Source organism: Lithobates pipiens, unplaced genomic scaffold (genome assembly GCF_037356315.1).
Source record: "Lithobates pipiens isolate NorthernLeopardFrog02 unplaced genomic scaffold, aLitPip1_a1.2 Scaffold_22, whole genome shotgun sequence".
Taxonomy (NCBI): domain Eukaryota; kingdom Metazoa; phylum Chordata; class Amphibia; order Anura; family Ranidae; genus Lithobates; species Lithobates pipiens.
In genome coordinates, this window is record NW_027507784.1 from 55,736,878 (window position 1) to 55,755,481 (window position 18,604).

The 18,604-nt window shown below is 42.9% G+C and overlaps 1 protein-coding gene across 1 annotated transcript in view; it reads left to right on the forward strand.

Moving 5' to 3' along the window:
• Positions 1–18,294, forward strand: part of CD302 (CD302 molecule) — a 30,884-nt gene extending 12,590 nt beyond the window's left edge. The window contains exons 4-6 of the mRNA XM_077447605.1: positions 2,848–3,024; positions 10,430–10,453; positions 14,917–18,294. Of these exons, the coding sequence (XP_077303731.1) occupies positions 2,848–3,024; positions 10,430–10,453; positions 14,917–15,119 (404 nt within the window). The 3' untranslated portion in view covers positions 15,120–18,294. The remainder of the gene's footprint in view (positions 1–2,847; positions 3,025–10,429; positions 10,454–14,916) is intronic.
• Positions 18,295–18,604: the final 310 nt, after the last annotated feature.

An 18,604-nucleotide genomic window follows, 5' to 3' on the forward strand; every position in this document is an offset into this window, starting at 1 on the left:
GACCATCACACTACCACCACCATATTTTACTGTTGGTATAATGTTCTTTTTATGAAATGCAGTGTTCCTTCTACGCCAGATATACTTGGACACACACCTTCCAAAGAGTTCCACTTTTGTCTCATCGGTCCACAGAATGTTGTCCCAAAGGTCTTGGGGATCATCAAGATGTGTTGTGGAGAAATTGAGACGAGCTTTGATGTTCTTTTTGCTCAGCAGTGGTTTTCTCCTTGGAACTCTGCCATGCAGGCCATTTTTGCCCAGTCTTTTCCTGATGGTGGAGGCATGAACACTGACCTTAACTGAGGCAAGTGAGGCCTGCAGTTCCTTGGACGTTGTTGTGGGGTCTTTTGTGACCTCTTGGATGAGTCGTCGCTGCGCTCTTGGGGTAATTTTGGGCGGCCGGCCACTCCTGGGAAGGTTCACCACTGTTCCATGTCTTCGCCATTTGTGGATAATGGCTCTCACTGTGGTTCGCTGGATTCCCAAAGCTTTGGAAATGGCTTTATGACCCTTTCCAGACTGATAGATCTCAATTACTTTCTTTCTCAATTGTTCCTGAATTTCTTTGGGTCTCGGCATGATGTGTAGCTTTTAAGGATCTTCTGGTGGACCTTACTGTGTCAAGCAGCTCCTATTTAAGTGATGCCTTGATTGTGAACAGGTGTGGCAATAATCAGGCCTGGGTGTGGCTAGAGAAATTGAACTCAGGTGTGGACAACCACAGTTATAGTATGTTTTAACAAGGGGGGCAATCACTTTTTCACACAGGGCCATGATGGTTTGGATTTTTTTTCACCTTTAATAATAAACACCTTCATTTACAAATTGCATTTTGTGTTTACTTGTGTTGTCCTTGACTATTGTTTAAATTGGTTTGATGTTCCGAAACACTTAAGTGTGACAAACATGCAAAGGAACAGGAAATGAGGAAGGGGGCAAACACTTTTTCACACCACTGTAAATCAAAAGGCCCATGATATGGAAGATTTTACATGTAAAAAAGCTTATATAAAAAGAGAGATGGTCAATTCCACAAACTTACATCCCATCACAATGTTGAACTCGAATGACCCTGCCATGTGAGAGTCACCATATCAAATCTCCCTGGGAGTTGAGGTGCAAAGGTCCGCACTAAAACACCCCCAACTAGTATACATGTATAGTATAATGAGTATTATGCCAATAATAGCAAGTAAAATCTGTAAGGTAAATGAAAGGTATTGTATGTAATGAACCAGACAGCACTGTTAAGCACCCAAGAAATTAAGATACATAAGGGAAATAAAGTGAACAAGAGTGAAATTAAGGTCCAGGATATGGCGTAAGCAGAAATGCACCTACGGGATAATGTGTAAAAAAGGTAAAAATAGAGTAGAAAGTAGAAGAGTGAAAAATGGGAAAATGTGAGAAAACCATGACATGTGAAGCCAAAGAAAAAAGAAGTGAACGGGTGACATTAAAAAGATCATGAAGGAAGATACTCCTGTACAGTAATGTGCATAGGAGATGAATAGTGTGAAGTGAGGAGGGTGAAGTAGTGGAGTATAGACAAACCACGGCACATGGAATTACCCTTTAGTGACAGGAACCGAGTGTTGGTGTGGAGTGAAACAGACAGTGCGAACCGGTCATCTGGTCAGCTGTAAATGGGAACGCACGTATGGGCCGGTTATATACATTGTCTCAGAGGTGATATATGGAGGTCTGGCAGCAGGGTTTTTTGGTGGATGTTAGTAACTAGTGGCAACACACCGCTACATATTCTTTTATATTCTAGTCTATTCTTTTCTTTTATACCTTACTGCAGGGGTAGGCAACCTCGGCTCTCCAGCTGTGGTGAAACTACAAATCCCATCATGCCTCTGCCTCAAGGAGTCATACCTGTGATTGTCAGGGTCTTGCAATGTCTCATGGGACGTGTAGTTTCAAAACAGCTGGAGGGCCAAGGTTGCCTACCACTGCCTTATTATTTTGTATACATTTCCAATTCAGATAATTCATTTTGTTATTGTTATTTGTTTTGAATTTGTTGAAATTTTGTTGCTATTGTGATTCGGAAATTCTGATAAATCTAAATCTCCAAATAAAGAAAATGTCTGAATTTAGATTTGTTACCAAAGGACTCACACATGTCTAAGAGTAACTACATGGTTCCCTGTAAGGAGGTGGAGTCATTCGAAGAGAGGGTCCAAACAGAGAGGAAATTCCATAAAGGAATTTGAAAGCAGGCACAGTGTTCTAAGAATGGACACAAACAAGCTCTTTAGCACTATTTGTGTTTTTTTTGTTTTGTTTTTGTGGGTGTGGTGTCACATTAAAACTACAAATCTGAACTAATCCAGCACAGTACTTCATTGGAAGAGTGTGAGACAAGGCAGGATCACAAATGATAAACAGGGGGACAGACTCCTATCACCCCATAACAGGATGTGCCTTCCCAGGACCCTTTGTGGCAGGATTACCACAATTCCTGCATGACATTAAAAGTTCCTTTTTTGATTCTATACATTTCTTAAAGGTGTTATCACTGTCTAGTTACTAAGGCCTGGTTCACACCTATGCATTTTTTTGTGCATTTGTAGTTTTGCAGGAACGCACTACAGTCCATTTAACATGGTTTCCTATGGGTCACATTCACATCTGTGCATTTTATGGAAAGGGCCAGGGACTTTTTTCTGGTTTTTGGTTCCACAGACTTCAATGGATCAAAAACGTGTATTGAAAAAAGCAAAATACACCTGGAATATGCAAACTGCAACCTGCATAGATTTGAATCAGGCCTTAAACATACTTTCCCCATTGGTGAAATGCATTGTGTAAAAATATCTGATATTCTATTGACAGATGACACTTTGAAATGGTTTGACAAGTCGCCAGTAACATTCACTAATTGGAGACCAGAGAAGATCACAGATGAAAACTTAAACACCTGCGTGAAAATGAATACGCTGACCGGAGAGTGGGACTTCACCGAGTGCGACCGCTTTACAGAATCAGCGACATTGTGTAAAACAGGACTACGTATGTACAAAGAACCTGACCATATCCATCTAAAAGATAATCATAGAGCTAAGTAACCAATGTAATTAAAGGGAATGTGCCACAAATGTTAAAACATATCTTCAGCCTAAAATGTTTCTTTAGCTTTTGATAGGGTAGGGAGAGAGTAGAACACCTTCACCTTGTTTTAACTGCTATCCATGGCTGTGTCAGGGAGATTATCCTCTCTTCCCATCCTGCTGACCATGGCAATGGGAGAAAATCTGTAATAAGGATACAGACAGAACTCAAACTGTAGAAACCGGGCTCCACACCAATGGCATTTCAAGCTGTCCAGGTCATTTTTTTTATTTTAAAAAGCAGATCAATGGCAGCTCACACTGCTATGCCATCCACCTCTGGCCACACCGCCAACACGTTTCAGCCGTGATAGGGCTTAATCATGGAGACACAGACATAGAATGAAATACAAACCTAAAGAAGGGATAAAGAAGAAAAGTGCCACTCTGCTTCGAAGAGTCCAAATTAAGATTTTAGTGACATTTCTCGGGAAAGGGCAATGATGCAAAGGTACCCTTTCTTCAGGGCTATGAATATAAAAATGTAATTGCTGAATACATTTTTCATACCTCCTGTTTTCTAGCTCTTTTGTGTGCTCCTTACATGCTCGTCTTCTAGACGTCTCCAGAGCCTTTCCCATTCTCTGGAACTTTCTACCTCAATCTACATAGCTATATCCTCCTCTGGCCACCTTTAGGCAATCCCTGAAAACTCATCTCTTCACAGAACCCTATATTGCCTCCACCCAACAACTTAAATTTTTCTATAAGCTCATTCTTCACGGTTAATACCTTTTGTACCCCTTGTCCCACCATATTAGACTTTAAAGTGTTCCTAAACCCAGGACCCTGCATTCACTATATATGTTCTCCCACAGTACACAGAACATGGAAATGCAATTATTTTAGTAAATATAAACAGCTAAATACCCTTTCTCATCAGCAGTTAGAGCAGTGTTGTGACTTCTATCAGGGCTGTGCTTGGAAACTGTTTCTAGGGATTTAAAATTCAAGTTCAAAGGCATAATTCAAGTAAAAGAAAATATTATTTCCTTTTATTATATTTTACAACAGATATTTATACAGTATATGTATAATGTAATATTGTCAATCGGATTTTGCAATTCACATTTTTTGAAGCACTGATAACGTCCATGTTAGCAAAACCATTGTTTGAATTTACTGTAGGCAGACCATTGAAAGATGATAATGTGTCTATCCCTTATTCATTTTTTTTTTTTTTTTAAATCAGGTCATTTTTATTGAAAAAAATTCCAAATACAGATAAAACAACATGAATATATGGAAAAATAAAAAGTAGAAACTAAATTTTACAAGGAAGGGAAACAAAAAGTAGAGTGTGCATTCCAAGGTATTACACGACCTGTGACAATGTACAGTTGTGCTCAAAAGTTTACATACCCTGGCACAATATATGATTTCTTGGCAATTTTTCAGAGGATATGAATGATAAAACAAAAACTTTTTTTCACTCATGGTTAGTGTTTGGCTGAAGCCATTTATTATCAATCAACTGTGTTTACTCTTTTTAAATCATAATGACAACAGAAACTCCCTGAATGACCCTGATCAAAAGTTTACAAAGCCCAGTTCTTAATACCGTGTATTGCCCCCTTTAACATCAATGACAGCTTGAAGTCCTTTGTTGTATTTGTGGATGATGCTCTTTATCTTCTCAGACGGTAAAGCTGCCCATTCCTCTTGGCAAAAAGCCTCCAGTTCCTGTAAATTCTTGGGCTCTGTTGCATGAACTGCACGTTTGAGATCTCCCCAGAGTGGCTCAATGATATTGATGAGACTGAGATGGCCACTCCAGAACATTCACTTTATTCTGCTGTAGCCAATGACAGATCGATTGGCCTTGTGTTTTGGATCATTGTCATGTTGGGATGTCCAAGTACATCCCATGCGCAGCTTCCTGGCTGATGAATGCAAATATTCCTCCAATATTTTTTGATAACCTACTGCATTCATCTTACCATCAATTTTGACCAAATTTCCTGTGCCTTTGAAGCTCACACATCCCCAAACCATCAGTGATCCACCTCCGTGTTTCACAGTAGGAATGGTGTAACTTTCATCATAGGCCTTGTTGACTCCTCTTCAAATGTAGCGTTTATGGTTGTGGCCAAAAAGCTAAATTGTGGTCTCATCACTTCAAATGACTTTGTGCCAAAAGGCTTGAGGCTTGTCTCTGTGCTGTTTGGTGTATTGTAAGCGGGATACTTTGTGGCATTTGGGTAGTAATGGCTTTCTTCTGGCGATTCGACCATGCAGCTCATCTTTCTTCAAGTGCCTGCTTATTGTGCATCTTGAAACAGCCACACCACATGTTTCAGAGAGTCCTGTATTTCACCTGAAGTTATTTGTAGGTTTTTCTTTGTATCCCGAACAATTTTCCGGGCAGTTGTGGCTGAAATTTTATTTGATCCACCTGACCGTTGTTTGGTTTCAACAGAACCCCTCATTTTCCACTTCTTTATTAGAGTTTGAACACTGCTGATTGGCATTCTTAATTCCTTGGATATCTTTTTATTCAGTTCAACTACCTTTTCCCGCAGATCCTTTGACAATTCTTTTGCTTTCCCCATGACTCAGAATCCAGAAATGTCAGTGCAGCACTGGATGAAAGATGCAAGGGTCTGTCAGGAGTCCAGAAACTCATTGACCTTTTATACACACAAACTGATTACAAGCAAACAGATCACAGGTGAGGATGGTTACCTTTAATAGCCATTCAAACCCATTTGTGTCAACTTATGTGCATGTTATCAGGCCAAAATCACCAGGGTATGTAAACTTTTGTTCATAGTCATTTGGGTAGTTTCTGTTGCCATTATGATTTAAAAAGGGTAAACATTGATAATAAATGGCTTCAGCCAAATACTAACCATGAGTGAAAGAAATTTTTTTGTGTTATCATTCATATTCTCTTAAAATGGCCAAGAAATCATAAATTCTGCCAGTGTATGTAAACTTATGAGCACAACTGTATCTACTGCTAAGCGAGAGTGCCCCCAATACCTCTCACCAGAGAACCAATCCAGACAAGGTCACCCAGGTACAGGAATACAATTATAACCTCCATAGGCCTAGCACTATTGGCAGAGCAAGCACACATTGTCCCTAAATAGAATTAGAAGGCAGTGAGTATGAGTATGTTTTGCTTGAGTAGAGGACAATCTTAAGGACCATGTCTTTTGTAAGTTCTTAGGACAGCCCTATGTTTTCAAGTCAATTCTTCCCTCCATAAAATTAGGTTAAGAGCATCCCTCCATTGTGAGAGGGTTGTGAACATGAGTAAGAGCCACATTTGTAAAATTGAATTTGCAAACTGAAAACAAGGCCCCTTTCCACAGCAGGCTAGTGTCAGGAGGAAGTATGTCCTCTGGGACAATGCCCAGAACAGCAAATTTAGGATCCATAGGCGCCTGGGTAAAACAAACGCTATTGAGTAATTGAAAAATGTATGACCAATAATGATGAAGTTTAGGGCATCGCCACTAAATATGGATAACATATGGGCAACTTAGAGATATAGCTCTTACCCAAGAATTTAGCTTCTGTGGTGTATAATACATTCTGTAGAATGAACAGCTGGATCAATCCTTGCAAGGGCGACAAGGAGACCTTTGGAGATTATCTCCAAAGCCTGAGTCCACTGATCATCGTATATATTGTCTAAGTACTGCCGCCATAGTTGCCAGATTTTTACCTGCAATTGTGCACTGGCAACTATCCGCAATGCAGATTAGCCCTCTTTTTGAAAAGAATGTAGAAACGGCCATAGTAAAAGGAAGAGGGATTGTATTTCCAGGGAAAATGTGCAGACTAAGTCTACAGGACATTATGTATGAAGACACTAAAAAAACAATCTGTTAGGCACATAGGGGTCAATTCACTAACATTTACTGCATGCGATAAGATTATCATGTTACTCATTTGCATAAATTATCGCATTCGGTAAACAATTCACAAAAAAAATAACGATTATGAGGTATTTACCAAAAAAAAGTGCCAGCAAATATTTCATAAAAAGCTCTTAAGTCCAATGCACAAATGGACCAGAGCGTTAAAAAGCATGCAGTATTTACCACTGGGGTTTGGCTGGCTGTATCACATGGTATTTGTCAAAAACCAGCCTGGGGGGGCCCAGTGGACAGGAAGCTGGCCTCCGCATCCTTAAAGTGGAAGTAAACTCCCCTATCGTTTTCAGCCAAGGAAGCTGCCATCTTTGCCTCTGTTTAATCTTCAACTGCTATGGTGCTGCACATGTGATTCGTTATGACACCAGTCATTGGATGGTTTGATAGTTTGGCTGAGAGCACAGCCAATGTGCAGTTAGCATTCCCGGAATGCCTTTTTTTTTTAAATGTTTAAATCAATGGGTTTACTTCCACTTTAACCATATAAGCCCCGGACCAATTTGCAGCCAAAGGACCAGGTCCTTTTTGCGATTCGGCACTGCGTCGCTTTAACTGACAATTGCACGGTTGTGTGACATGGCTCCCAAACAAAATTGGCATCCTTTTTTTCCCACAAATAGAGCTTCCTTTTGGTGGTATTTGATCACCTCTGCGGTTTTTATTTTTTGCGCTATAAACAAAAATAGAGCGGCAATTTAAAAAAAAATCAATATTTTTTACTTTTTGCTATAATATATATGCCCTAAAAATATATAAAAACACATTTTTTTTCCCTCAGTTTAGGCCGATACGTATTCTTCTACATATTTTTGGTAAAAAAAATCGCAATTAGCGATTATTGATTGGTTTGCACAAAAGTTATAGCGTTTACAAAATAGGGGATAGTTTTATAGCATTTTTGTTAATATTTTTTTTTTACTAGTAATGGCGGCGATCAGCGATTTTTATTGTGACTGCGATATTATGGTGGACACATCGGACATTTTTGACACATTTTTGGGACCATTGTCATTTATACAGAAATCAATGCTATTTAAATGCATTGATTCCTGTGTAAATGACACTGGCAGTGAAGGAGTTAACTACTAGGGGGCAGTGTAGGTGTTATGTATGACGTTATGTGTTTTTTTTAATCGTAGGGGGGCGTGGCCTGGTATGTGACGTCACTGATCGTCCTTCACTATAAAAGGGAAGAGACGATCGTGACAGCCAGACAGGGAAGCACGGGGAGAGGTTTGTTTACACAGACCTCTCCTCATTCTTCAGCTCTGTGACCTGATCGCGGGACACCAGCGGCGATTGGGTCTGCTGGTCCCGCGGCCACGGTCACAGAGCACAGGACCGTGTCGGGAGTGCGCCGGCGGCGCCGCGCTCCCGACCCACAGCTGGGCACTTAAAGAATCACGTACATCTACGTGATTGTGCCCAGCTGTGCCATTCTGCCGACGTACCGCATGAGGCGGTCCTTAATTGGTTAACCACCGACTCATCAGCTGTGAGTGGGCTTCCCCACTCACAGCTGATTGTAAAAAAAATAAAAATAAAAGCCAACAATTAAAAATTATGAAAAAAAACAATGTGGGGTCCCCCCCAGCCCATACCAGGCCCTTCGGGTCTGGTATGGTTTTTAAGGGGAACACCACTCCAAATTTTAAAATAAAAACAGCGTGGGGTCCCCCCAAAATCCATACCAGCCCCTTATCCGAGCATGCACAGTTTTTAATAAAGGACTTTCCAAAAAACCTTCTCTTGTGTTTTGTAACACTACACTTCTTTTTTTTTTTTGGTGAATGGGTAGGAGTACAATGTACCCCATACGCATTTACATGGGGTGGCGGGACCTGGGGGTCCCCTTGTTAAAGGGGCTTCAAGATTCTAAGTCCCCCCACTTTCCTGACCTGCCAGGCATGGTATGGATTTTGGGGGGGGGGCCATGCCATTTATTTTTATTTTTTTAAATATGGCATGGTTCCCCTTAAAATCCATACCAGAAGCCGTTTTTTTTACTTTTTAATTGTTGGCTTTCCTTTTTACAACCTGTGAGCGAGGAAACTTGCTGATGAGCGATCGGTTGTTAAGGACGTGGTGGCCGGCTTCCCGGTCCGCTCCTTAGAAACCTGCTTAATGCGATAAATTACAGCAATAACTAATACAGTAATTACCGCTAAATTGAACACATACCGCAAGCTGTATTTAACTACAAATTCTTAGTGAATTGAACACTTGTACAATTGTTACTGCATGCAGTATTTTGCCGCATAAGATTTGCCGTTATTTAACTCTAAGTGAATCAACCCCATAGTATTGCTCTGCCAACGCATTAAAAGGAAGTAGCACATCCTTATTGTACAGCTGATGAAGAAATATCAATAAATAAAATTGGGATTTTAATTAAACCCTCCAAGGTTTGCGAGTTCTGATAATTGTAGGCTTAAATTGTAGGATGATAATAGGCATAAGCTGTGGCCAGCATGAGACGTAACAGTCCTAACCAATTCCCACAGCTTGTGAATTAAAAGAAATGTAGGGACACTACACTTTATATGAAAATGAACCGGTGCGACTTCAGAAAATTAGGAAAGTATGATTTGCTGTGTAAGAGTCATGAGGGTCAATACTGTGCCATCCATAAGTTACTTAGCATTAGGTACCTACCCTGTATATCTTGAAAGATGCACTCCATACAGATATAAAGACCAATTATTACAACTTTGTAATCATGAATACATCAATAAATGTATTGTTTAATGCAGGAAGTGCAAATACATGAATTTGACCTAGTAGCCTCTTGAAGTCTACTGTTCAGTCTGTACAACAGACCTCAAAGAGGACACACAAAAGCAACATAACCTGCCAATCAGGTGCACGGCAGTGCAAGGAGCATGCTGATAGAAGGAAAAAGCAGAGTGACACAGAGATGATCTCATTAGTAAGCTCACAGTGTGGGCTGGGGACCTGTAAGTGCCAGTTCACACTGGGGCAGCTTCAAAGTTTTCCAATGCCGAAGCCGCCTCGTACAGAACGACTTCAGCGTGGCTTGCTATACGACTTCTCTATAGAAGTCAATGCAAGCCACTCCGAAGTCGCCCCCAAGTAGTACAGGAACCTTTTTTTAAGTCGGTGCAACTTGAGCTGCTCCTATTAGAACGTTTCCATTGTACTGAATGGAGCACGATTTGTCAGCCCCTGTGTGAACCGGCACTAAGTGTACAAGAGGAAATTAAAAAAAATGTATATAGTATATGTTACATGTGTATTTAGCTGTTTGCCTGGAGTTCAGCTTTTATATTGCTTACCTGCTTACTACTTTGCTTTATCAAGTGAGCCTACATATCTAACCAACAGAATTAAAATGTATGATCCAGCCCAGTGGCCAATATACCATAAACAAAATCATTAATTTAACTATTTTTATTCCAGGTCCTCAAGAGAACAATAAAAATGGTAAGTATATACTCATTGCAGTGTGTTCACTCATTCCTTGCATACTACTAAAGCTAATGTGTAATAGTTATGAGGGCATTCCAAAGATAATCCTGGGTGAAAACACAGCAACTGAAATTACAAAAAATTAGGGGTGAGCTTAAAGGGGTTGTAAAGGTAAATATTTTTTCACCTTAATGCATTCTACAAACATCTGACAGTGCCGGCGCCCCCAGTCCCCCCGTTTTACTTACCTGACACCTTGAAAGTCCCGCGCTCGCCCCCGACGTCCTCTTCGCCGCTCAGCCTGGCCTCTGATTGGCTGGAGTGGATGGATTGAAAGCAGCGCAGCCATTGGCTCGCACTGCTGTCAGTCACATCCATTGACGCGGCACCAATGAGTGCAATAAGAACACCAATGGGTGCAAGCACTGCTCAGTCCATAACAACCTTTGACATCACTGGCCCCATTTACTTACATAGCCGGGAATGGCAAATAAAAATAGAGTAAAAATGTGTTCTAACTGAAGCAATTGCAGCCCCAACATTTAAGGACTGGAAAGCAGAAATATATGACATTTTTGTATACTTTACAATCTGATTGTACAATCTTCTTTACATCTACCATCAACTATGTAGTGTAACTACTGGCTTGATTTGATAGAAATGGAATGAATTATGCCAGCCATAGATGGTTCCAATCTCGGCTGCTTCAGCAGGAACCAGACAAGATTTGAACCGTCTATGCGCAGGTTGAATGTACCAAGTTGATGGATCGATCAACTTGGGTACAACCAGCCTGCAATATTTACTTGCGATTATTGCTAGTGGCTGTTATTGCTGCTAGCAATAATGACTGTCTTCTCCCAGTGGGAAAGTCAGTGCTGGCAGTGATTGCATGAGGGGGAAAAAACAGCAGGCTAGTTGTACTGAAGTCGATCAACTTCAATACAACCAGCCTGCCCATAGATTAATCAAAATTCTGCTGGTTCAGCAGGAATTTTGATCCGTCTATGGACAGCTTGAGACTGTGGACTTTCTCCAGCTTGTTGGGCGCATGCCCAGTGTTATAGAATTGACCACCTGGTGTCTGCCAAAGGGGATTAGTGCCAACCAATGAGGCTTGTCTTCAAGGTGATTCCTTTGGTTGATACTACTTGGCTAATGCTTTCACGTGACAAATGACTGGATGGAACCTAGAGCCCTGTTTTTCAAAGATGGTATTTCAGACCCTTGTTAAATGTTTATTTGTACAATGAAAAATGAGGCAGGATTGCTACAATAGCTTATGTTTTTAGTATGGTCTGCTTTAAAGAATACGTCAACCTAACATTTCTTATTCCTATACAGTGGGGCAAAAAAGTATTTAAAGCGGTAGTAAAACCGCAATTTATTATTTATTTTTTTTAACACCTGCAAAGGAAAAGGCATAATAAGCTAGTATGCACCACATACTAGCTCATTATGAAATACTTACCTTAGAACGAGGCCCCGACATCTGGCACGATCCACGCCGAGGGAGCTGACATGCTCCCTCTGCGTTTCTTCCGGGTATCGCGGCTCTGGCGCTGTGAGTGGCCGGAGCCGCGATATCGTCACTCCCGCGCATGCGCGCGGGAGATTTCATTCCGGCCGGCCGGCCAGCCACTGCCGGATTTTCAGGCCGAGAATCCCCTTGTGCGCATGCGCCACTGCAGTCAGCGGCGCATACCGAGGGGAATATCTCCTAAACCGTACAGGTTTAGGAGATATTTTTTTCACCTACAGGTAAGCCTTATTATAGGCTTTCCTGTAGGTAAAAGTTACAAAAATGAGTATACAACCACTTTAATCAGCCACCAATTGTCCAAGTTCTCCCACTTAAAAAGATGAGAGAGGCCTGTAATTGTCATCATAGATATACCTCAACTATGATAAAAAATGTGGAAACAAATCCAGACAATCACATTGACTGATTTGGAAAGAATTTATTTGCAAATTATGGTGGAAAATAAGTATTTTTCAATATCAAAAGTTCATCTCAATACTTTGTTATATATCCTTTCTTAGCAATGACAGAAGTCAAACGTTTTCTGTAAGTCTTCACAAGGTTGTCACACTGTTGCTGGTATGTTGGCCTCCATCTCCTCCATGCAGATCTCTTCTAGAGCAGTGATGTTTTGGGGCTGTTGCTGGGCAACACGGATTTTCAACTTCCTCCAAAGGTTTTCTATGGGGTTGAGATGTGGAGCTAGGCCACTCCAGGACCTTGAAATGCTTCTTACGAAGCCACTCCGTTGCCCGGGCGGTGTGTTTGGGATCATTGTCCTGCTGAAAGACCCAGCCACGTTTCATCTTCAATGCCCTTGCTGATGGGAGGAGGTTTGCACTCAAAATCTCACAATACATGGCCCCATTCATTCTTTCATGTACACAGATCAGTCGTCCTGTTCCCTTTGCAGAGAAACAGCCCCAAAGCATGATGTTGCCACCCCCATGCTTCACAGTAGGTATGGCATTCTTTGGTTGCAACTCAGCATTCTCTCTCCTCCAAACACGAGTTGTGTTTCTAGCAAACAGTTCCACTTTGGTTTCATCTGACCATATGACATTCTCCCAGTCCTCTTCTGGATCATCCAAATGCTCTCTAGCATACCTCAGATGGGCCCGGACATGTACTGGCTTAAGCAGGGGGACACGTCTGGCACTGCAGGATCTGAGTCCCTGGAGGCGTAGTGGGTTACTGATGTTAGCCTTTGTTATGTTGGTCCCAGCTCTCTGCAGGTCATTCACGAGGTCCCCCTATGTGGTTCTGGGATTTTTGCTCACCGTTCTTGTGATCGTTTTGATCCCATGGGGTGAGATCTTGCATGGAGCCCCAGATCGAGGGAGATTATCAGTGGTCTTGTATGTCTAACTTTTTCTAATTATTGCTCCCACAGTTGATTTCTTCACACCAAGCTGCTTGCCTATTGCAGATTCAGTCTTCCCAGCCTGGTGCAGGTCTACAATTTTGTTTCTGGTGTCCTTCGACAGCTCTTTGGTCTTCACCATAGTTGAGTTTGGAGTGTGACTGTTTGAGGTTGTGGACAGGTGTCTTTTATACTGATAACAAGTTCAAACAGGTGCCATTAATACAGGTAATGAGTGGAGGACAGAGGAGCCTCTTAACCAGTTCCCGACCAGCGCACGCCGATGTACGTCTGCGGAATGGCACGGGCAGGCATATTGGCGTACAGGTATGTCCAATCTTTAATGCTGCCCTGCCATCGCGAGCGTGCCGCCGCCTCGCATGCTGGTCGGGTCCCCCGTGAGTCCGGTCGCGGGTCCCACGGACTCGATCGCCGCGGGCATACCCGCGATCGTCTCACGGGGCGACTGAACAGAGAGATGCCGTTGTAAACAGCATCTCCCCGTTTTGCCTAGCAACAAGTGACGCTGATCTCTGCTCCATGTGATTGGAGCAGAGATCAGTGTTCACTAAATGAAAGCCCAGCCCCCAACAGTTAGTAACACACCCCTAGGAACACTTAACCCCTACACTGCCACCCACTGGTTAACCCCTTCACTGCCAGTATCATTTACACAGGAATCACTGCATTTGTATAGCAGTGATTGCTGTATAAATGTCAATGGTCCCAAAAATGTGTCAAAAATGTCCGATGTGTCCGCCATAATGTTGCAGTCACAATAAAAATCGCTGATTGCCGCCATTACTAGTAAAAAAAAAAATGTATAAAAATGCCATAAAACTATCCCCTATTTTGTAAACGCTGCTACTTTTGCGCAAACCAATCAATAGTCGCTTATTGCGATTTTTTTTACCAAAAATATGTAGAAGAATCCCTCTGCTTTCCTAATAAAAACTGGCAAAACTAGGCATGAGAGCACAGCGTGGTCAGTTCTATAGCTATGCTGGGAACTCAGCCTGCTCTCCTCCAATAGTCAGACTTGTGCTGAAACACCCCCTGTGCTCAGCTATTAACTGCGAAGACCAGTGTTCCTCCCCCCCCTTTTAAAATGTACACCCCCTCCCTACTTTGTGATTTTTACCTACAGGTAAGCCTATAATATCTCCTAAACCTCCTAAACCTGCATGGTTTAGGAGATATTCACCCCTCATGCAGCCGCTGACGTCAGTGGCGCATGCGATCTGAAGTGATGTCAACGTGGCTCCGGCCACTGACTGCGCCGGAGCCTGCAATCCTGGAAGAAAGGATGGGAGAAGATGTCAGCCCTCTCATTGGTGACCGGTCACCGCTGAGAGGGCATCATTCGAAGGTGAGTATTTCATAATGTGCTAGTATGAGATGCATACTAGCACATTATGCCTTTGTCTTGTAGGTTTTTTGTTTTTTCTAGGTTTACAACTGCTTTAAGGGATTTTCTTTAGTATAGGGCTGCTCACTAAACAAAGCTTACAGATGTTAAAACTAATTCTGTATATGGAGTATTCCCTTTGTGGTCCCAAAGTGATGATCTTTTTGTGAAACATTCTCTTTCAGGTCAGCGAGTGCTCATGATTAGCCTGGTCATTGCATTTGCACTAATTTTACCATCACTACTACTACTGTTATTCATTCTACATAAGAGGAAAATGTTACCCTCTGGATTTTCATCAAGGCATCTACCAGGAGCAGCACAGGTTCTCCCATATAGTGATGATGATATACTGGTGGACACAATGGAAGGAGAGGACAGTGCCTGAACTGGATACCATTAGTATGTTAACAACAGTCCCAACGCTGCAAATCATACCGGTATCTTCAACAGTAAAATGTAGCAACCTTAAAGTGAGCCAAAACTTTGCAAGTTCATTAAATATTCCACCCTCCACTAGTTCTTTTACTTACCATTCACACACTCCCCATGTTCACTCACACAGCCAAGTCAAGAAGTTCTGTGTAAGCACCAAGTCAGACCAGTCAGAGCTTACACAGGATTAAGGACCTTCCCCAACATGACAGCGCATAGGCCTTGCAATTGGCCATTCAGGAGTAGGGATGAGCTCGGTGTTCAACTCAAACATCGGCCGTTCGTTTGTTCGGTGAATTCAGAACTTTGTGGACCGTTCACACCAAATTTGTGTGGCACGAATGGCCCACAATGCACTATGCCATCGCAGTGCATTGCTCGCTCATGATTGGCCAAGCATGCACTGTGACCCCGCATGCTTGGCCAATCACAGTGCCGGCAGCAAGGAGAGCCATAATTGGCCACAGGCCTGTGGCCAATTATAGCTCAGGGGGTTTAGTACACGCCCCACACTTTATAAGGCCGCCAGCGCGGCGGCCTTGTTGTGGTGTGTTCCGGCGTGCATGGACAGTGTGTTCTTTTCTCAGGCATCTGCAGGAGTTAAAGTGGGTGTTGTGTGCCTCCAGCACAGCACAGTATACACCTGTATCTACCCTTTATTGCTGGTGTTCTCTAATACAGGCAACTACAGGAGTTAAAGTGGGTGTTGTGTGCCTCCAGCACAGTATACACCTGAAGATACCCCTTATTGCTGGTGTTGTATGTTGCATATTAGCCTTTAAAATTAGCACTTTTGATTTCAAACATTTGAGTCCCATAGACTTTGATTGGGTTCTAAAGTTCGTACGAATTTTTGGTCCGTTCGAAGGTTCTGGTGCGAACCGAACTGGGGGGTGTTCAGCTCATCCCTATTCAGGAGTAAAATGTTATGTCATGGGAAGAAGAGGCAAGAGTCACATTCCCCACATACCTGGAAGAAATTGCTATTTCGCTTGGCTTCAGTGGGAAAATGGGACAGCAGGGGAGATAAGGAGGAGGTAAGTAGCAGTAGCCTATCAAGTGGACCTGTTACTCTGCCCTAAAATGACAAAGCACAGTCACAATTCAACAATAACAGTCATCAACTCTATGAAATAATACCTTACTCTACAGAAGGGGTAGGCAACCCCTGGCACACAAAGCCTCTTTTGCTGGCATCCACCTCCCTCCCCATCAGCAGAGCAGCGCAGGGAAGTGTCAGTGAGACGCTAATGCACATTCCAATCTCAGAATTCCCCATGCCGCACCTGCTCTGGGGGGAAGGCATTATGTCCCCACACATTGTAAACAATGGGAAAACTTTGAACGGTTATCTAACTTTGCTGTAGCTGCGATCGTCAGCTCTTGTGATGGGGAAGAGATTGGGTGCAGTACTGCTAGGGGGGCGGTCCCTGTTTACTGGAGGAGGAGGACTGTGATTGGCCACTGCCAAAGCCAATCACAGTCCTGCTAGCCCCACCCACCATCTGGAGGAAGATGATTGACTTGGTTGCCACTACCAATCTCAGAAAGAAGGAATTTCACTGTGATTGAGAAAACCACAATTGGGTGACAGGTTGTGGTATTACTGTTGAGCTTCTGGGAACTTTGTTAAAAAAAATAAAATTATATATATATATATATATATATATATATATTTGTGTGTATGTGTCACTTACTACTCACCCCTCATCTCTGCATCATCTACTACCACCAACCTCTGAACTCTGCGTCACTTACACCTGACCTCTGAACTTTGCGGCACTTAGACCTCTTTCACACTGAGGCGTTTTTCAGGCGTTACAGTGCTAAAAATAGTGCCTGCATGGCGCCATAGCTGGCAGGGCGTCACAAAAAGTCCTGCCGGCAGCTTCTTTACAGCGGTGGAGGAGCGGTGAATACGCAGCTCCTAGCCATTGAAAACAATGGGGCAGTGCAGCTATACCGCCAGCAAAGCGCCGCTGCAGCAGCGTTTTGTGGGCGGATTTAACTCCTTTTTGGCTGCTGGCGAGGGTTAAAACCACCCTGCTAGTGGCCAAATAGCGCCGCTAAAACTAGCGCCGCTTTATCGCTGATGGCTGGGGCGGCTCAATGTGAAAGGGGTCTTACTACTGAACTCCGGCACTCTGTGTCCCTTTTAAGCCACAGGCAGTATTCAGCGCAATGCAAACAACACCAAATTTTGCACTGGCATGCTTTTTCTCACCTGCGGGGGGCTTGATCTTGCATACAGGCCCACTGCTTTCAGAAATTGCCCCTGACCTGAGCTTATCATTGCGCATTCATTCCAGATGCTTGTATGTGGCCTCCCTTTAGAATGTAAGCTCTATGAGCAGGGCCCTCCTGTACCTTTTGTATTGTACTGTAATTGTGTTGTCCCCCCTCTACATTGTAAAGCGCTGCATAAACTGTTGGCGCTATATAAAACGTGTAGAATAATAATAATGTGACATCACATTCAAGCACGTGGCCTGGATGTGAGAGGTGGATCAGCGGGGATGAGTGTGCCAGGACAGGTAGATGTGTCTCATCTCTGCTTCCTTTCACCACTCTGCATATCGCGCATATCATGGATGAGAAGAGGGTATAGCAGTGGAGCAGATGAGTAGGCAGGTACAACGGTAAGGCAGATGAGCAGGGGGGTTTAGCGGTTGGGCAGAAGAGCAGGAGGGTACAATGGTGGGGCAGGTGTGCAGGGGGTACAGTGGTGGAAGAGATGAGAAGGGAGTTCAGCAGTGGGACAGAAATGCAGGGGGTTACAGTGATGGGGCAGATGAGCAGGGGGTTACAGTGGTAGGACAGAGGAGCAGGGGGGGGTTAGTGATGGACCAGATGAGAAGGGGGTTATAGTGGTGGTACAGATGAGAAGGGGGTTACACTGGTGGGACAGATGTGCAGCGGGTACAGAGGTGGGCAGATGTGCAGGATAGTACAGTGGGGGGGGCAGATTTGCAGGGTAGTACAGTGATCTGAGGTGTGAAGGTGCAGGAATTGGGGCTGATTTGAGGACTGGAGGTAAAGGAATTGGGGCTGATCTAAGGCATGAGAGTGTTAGTCACTATTACACAAGTAGATTACAGCATTTACTTTATAAAAAATCCTTTTCGTAATTGAGAGTGTGAAGTTAATATTTTTTTGTTATAAAATCGGCGTGCTTAATTTCTTTGAAAACATTTTTCCTCACACTGTGCTCAAAAGGTTGCCTACCCCTGCTCTACAATCTACACAAATAAAAAATAAAACTATGAAGAATTTATTTTCTCCATGTGTCGGCAACAACCCATGCAATCCATACATACAGAGAAACCAAAACAAATAAGTTCAGAAATGTAGTTATGTGTAATAAAATGGAAGGACGCAGGAAAAAAGTATTGAACACATGAAGAAAGGGAGGTGCAAAAAGGCATGGAAAGCAAGACA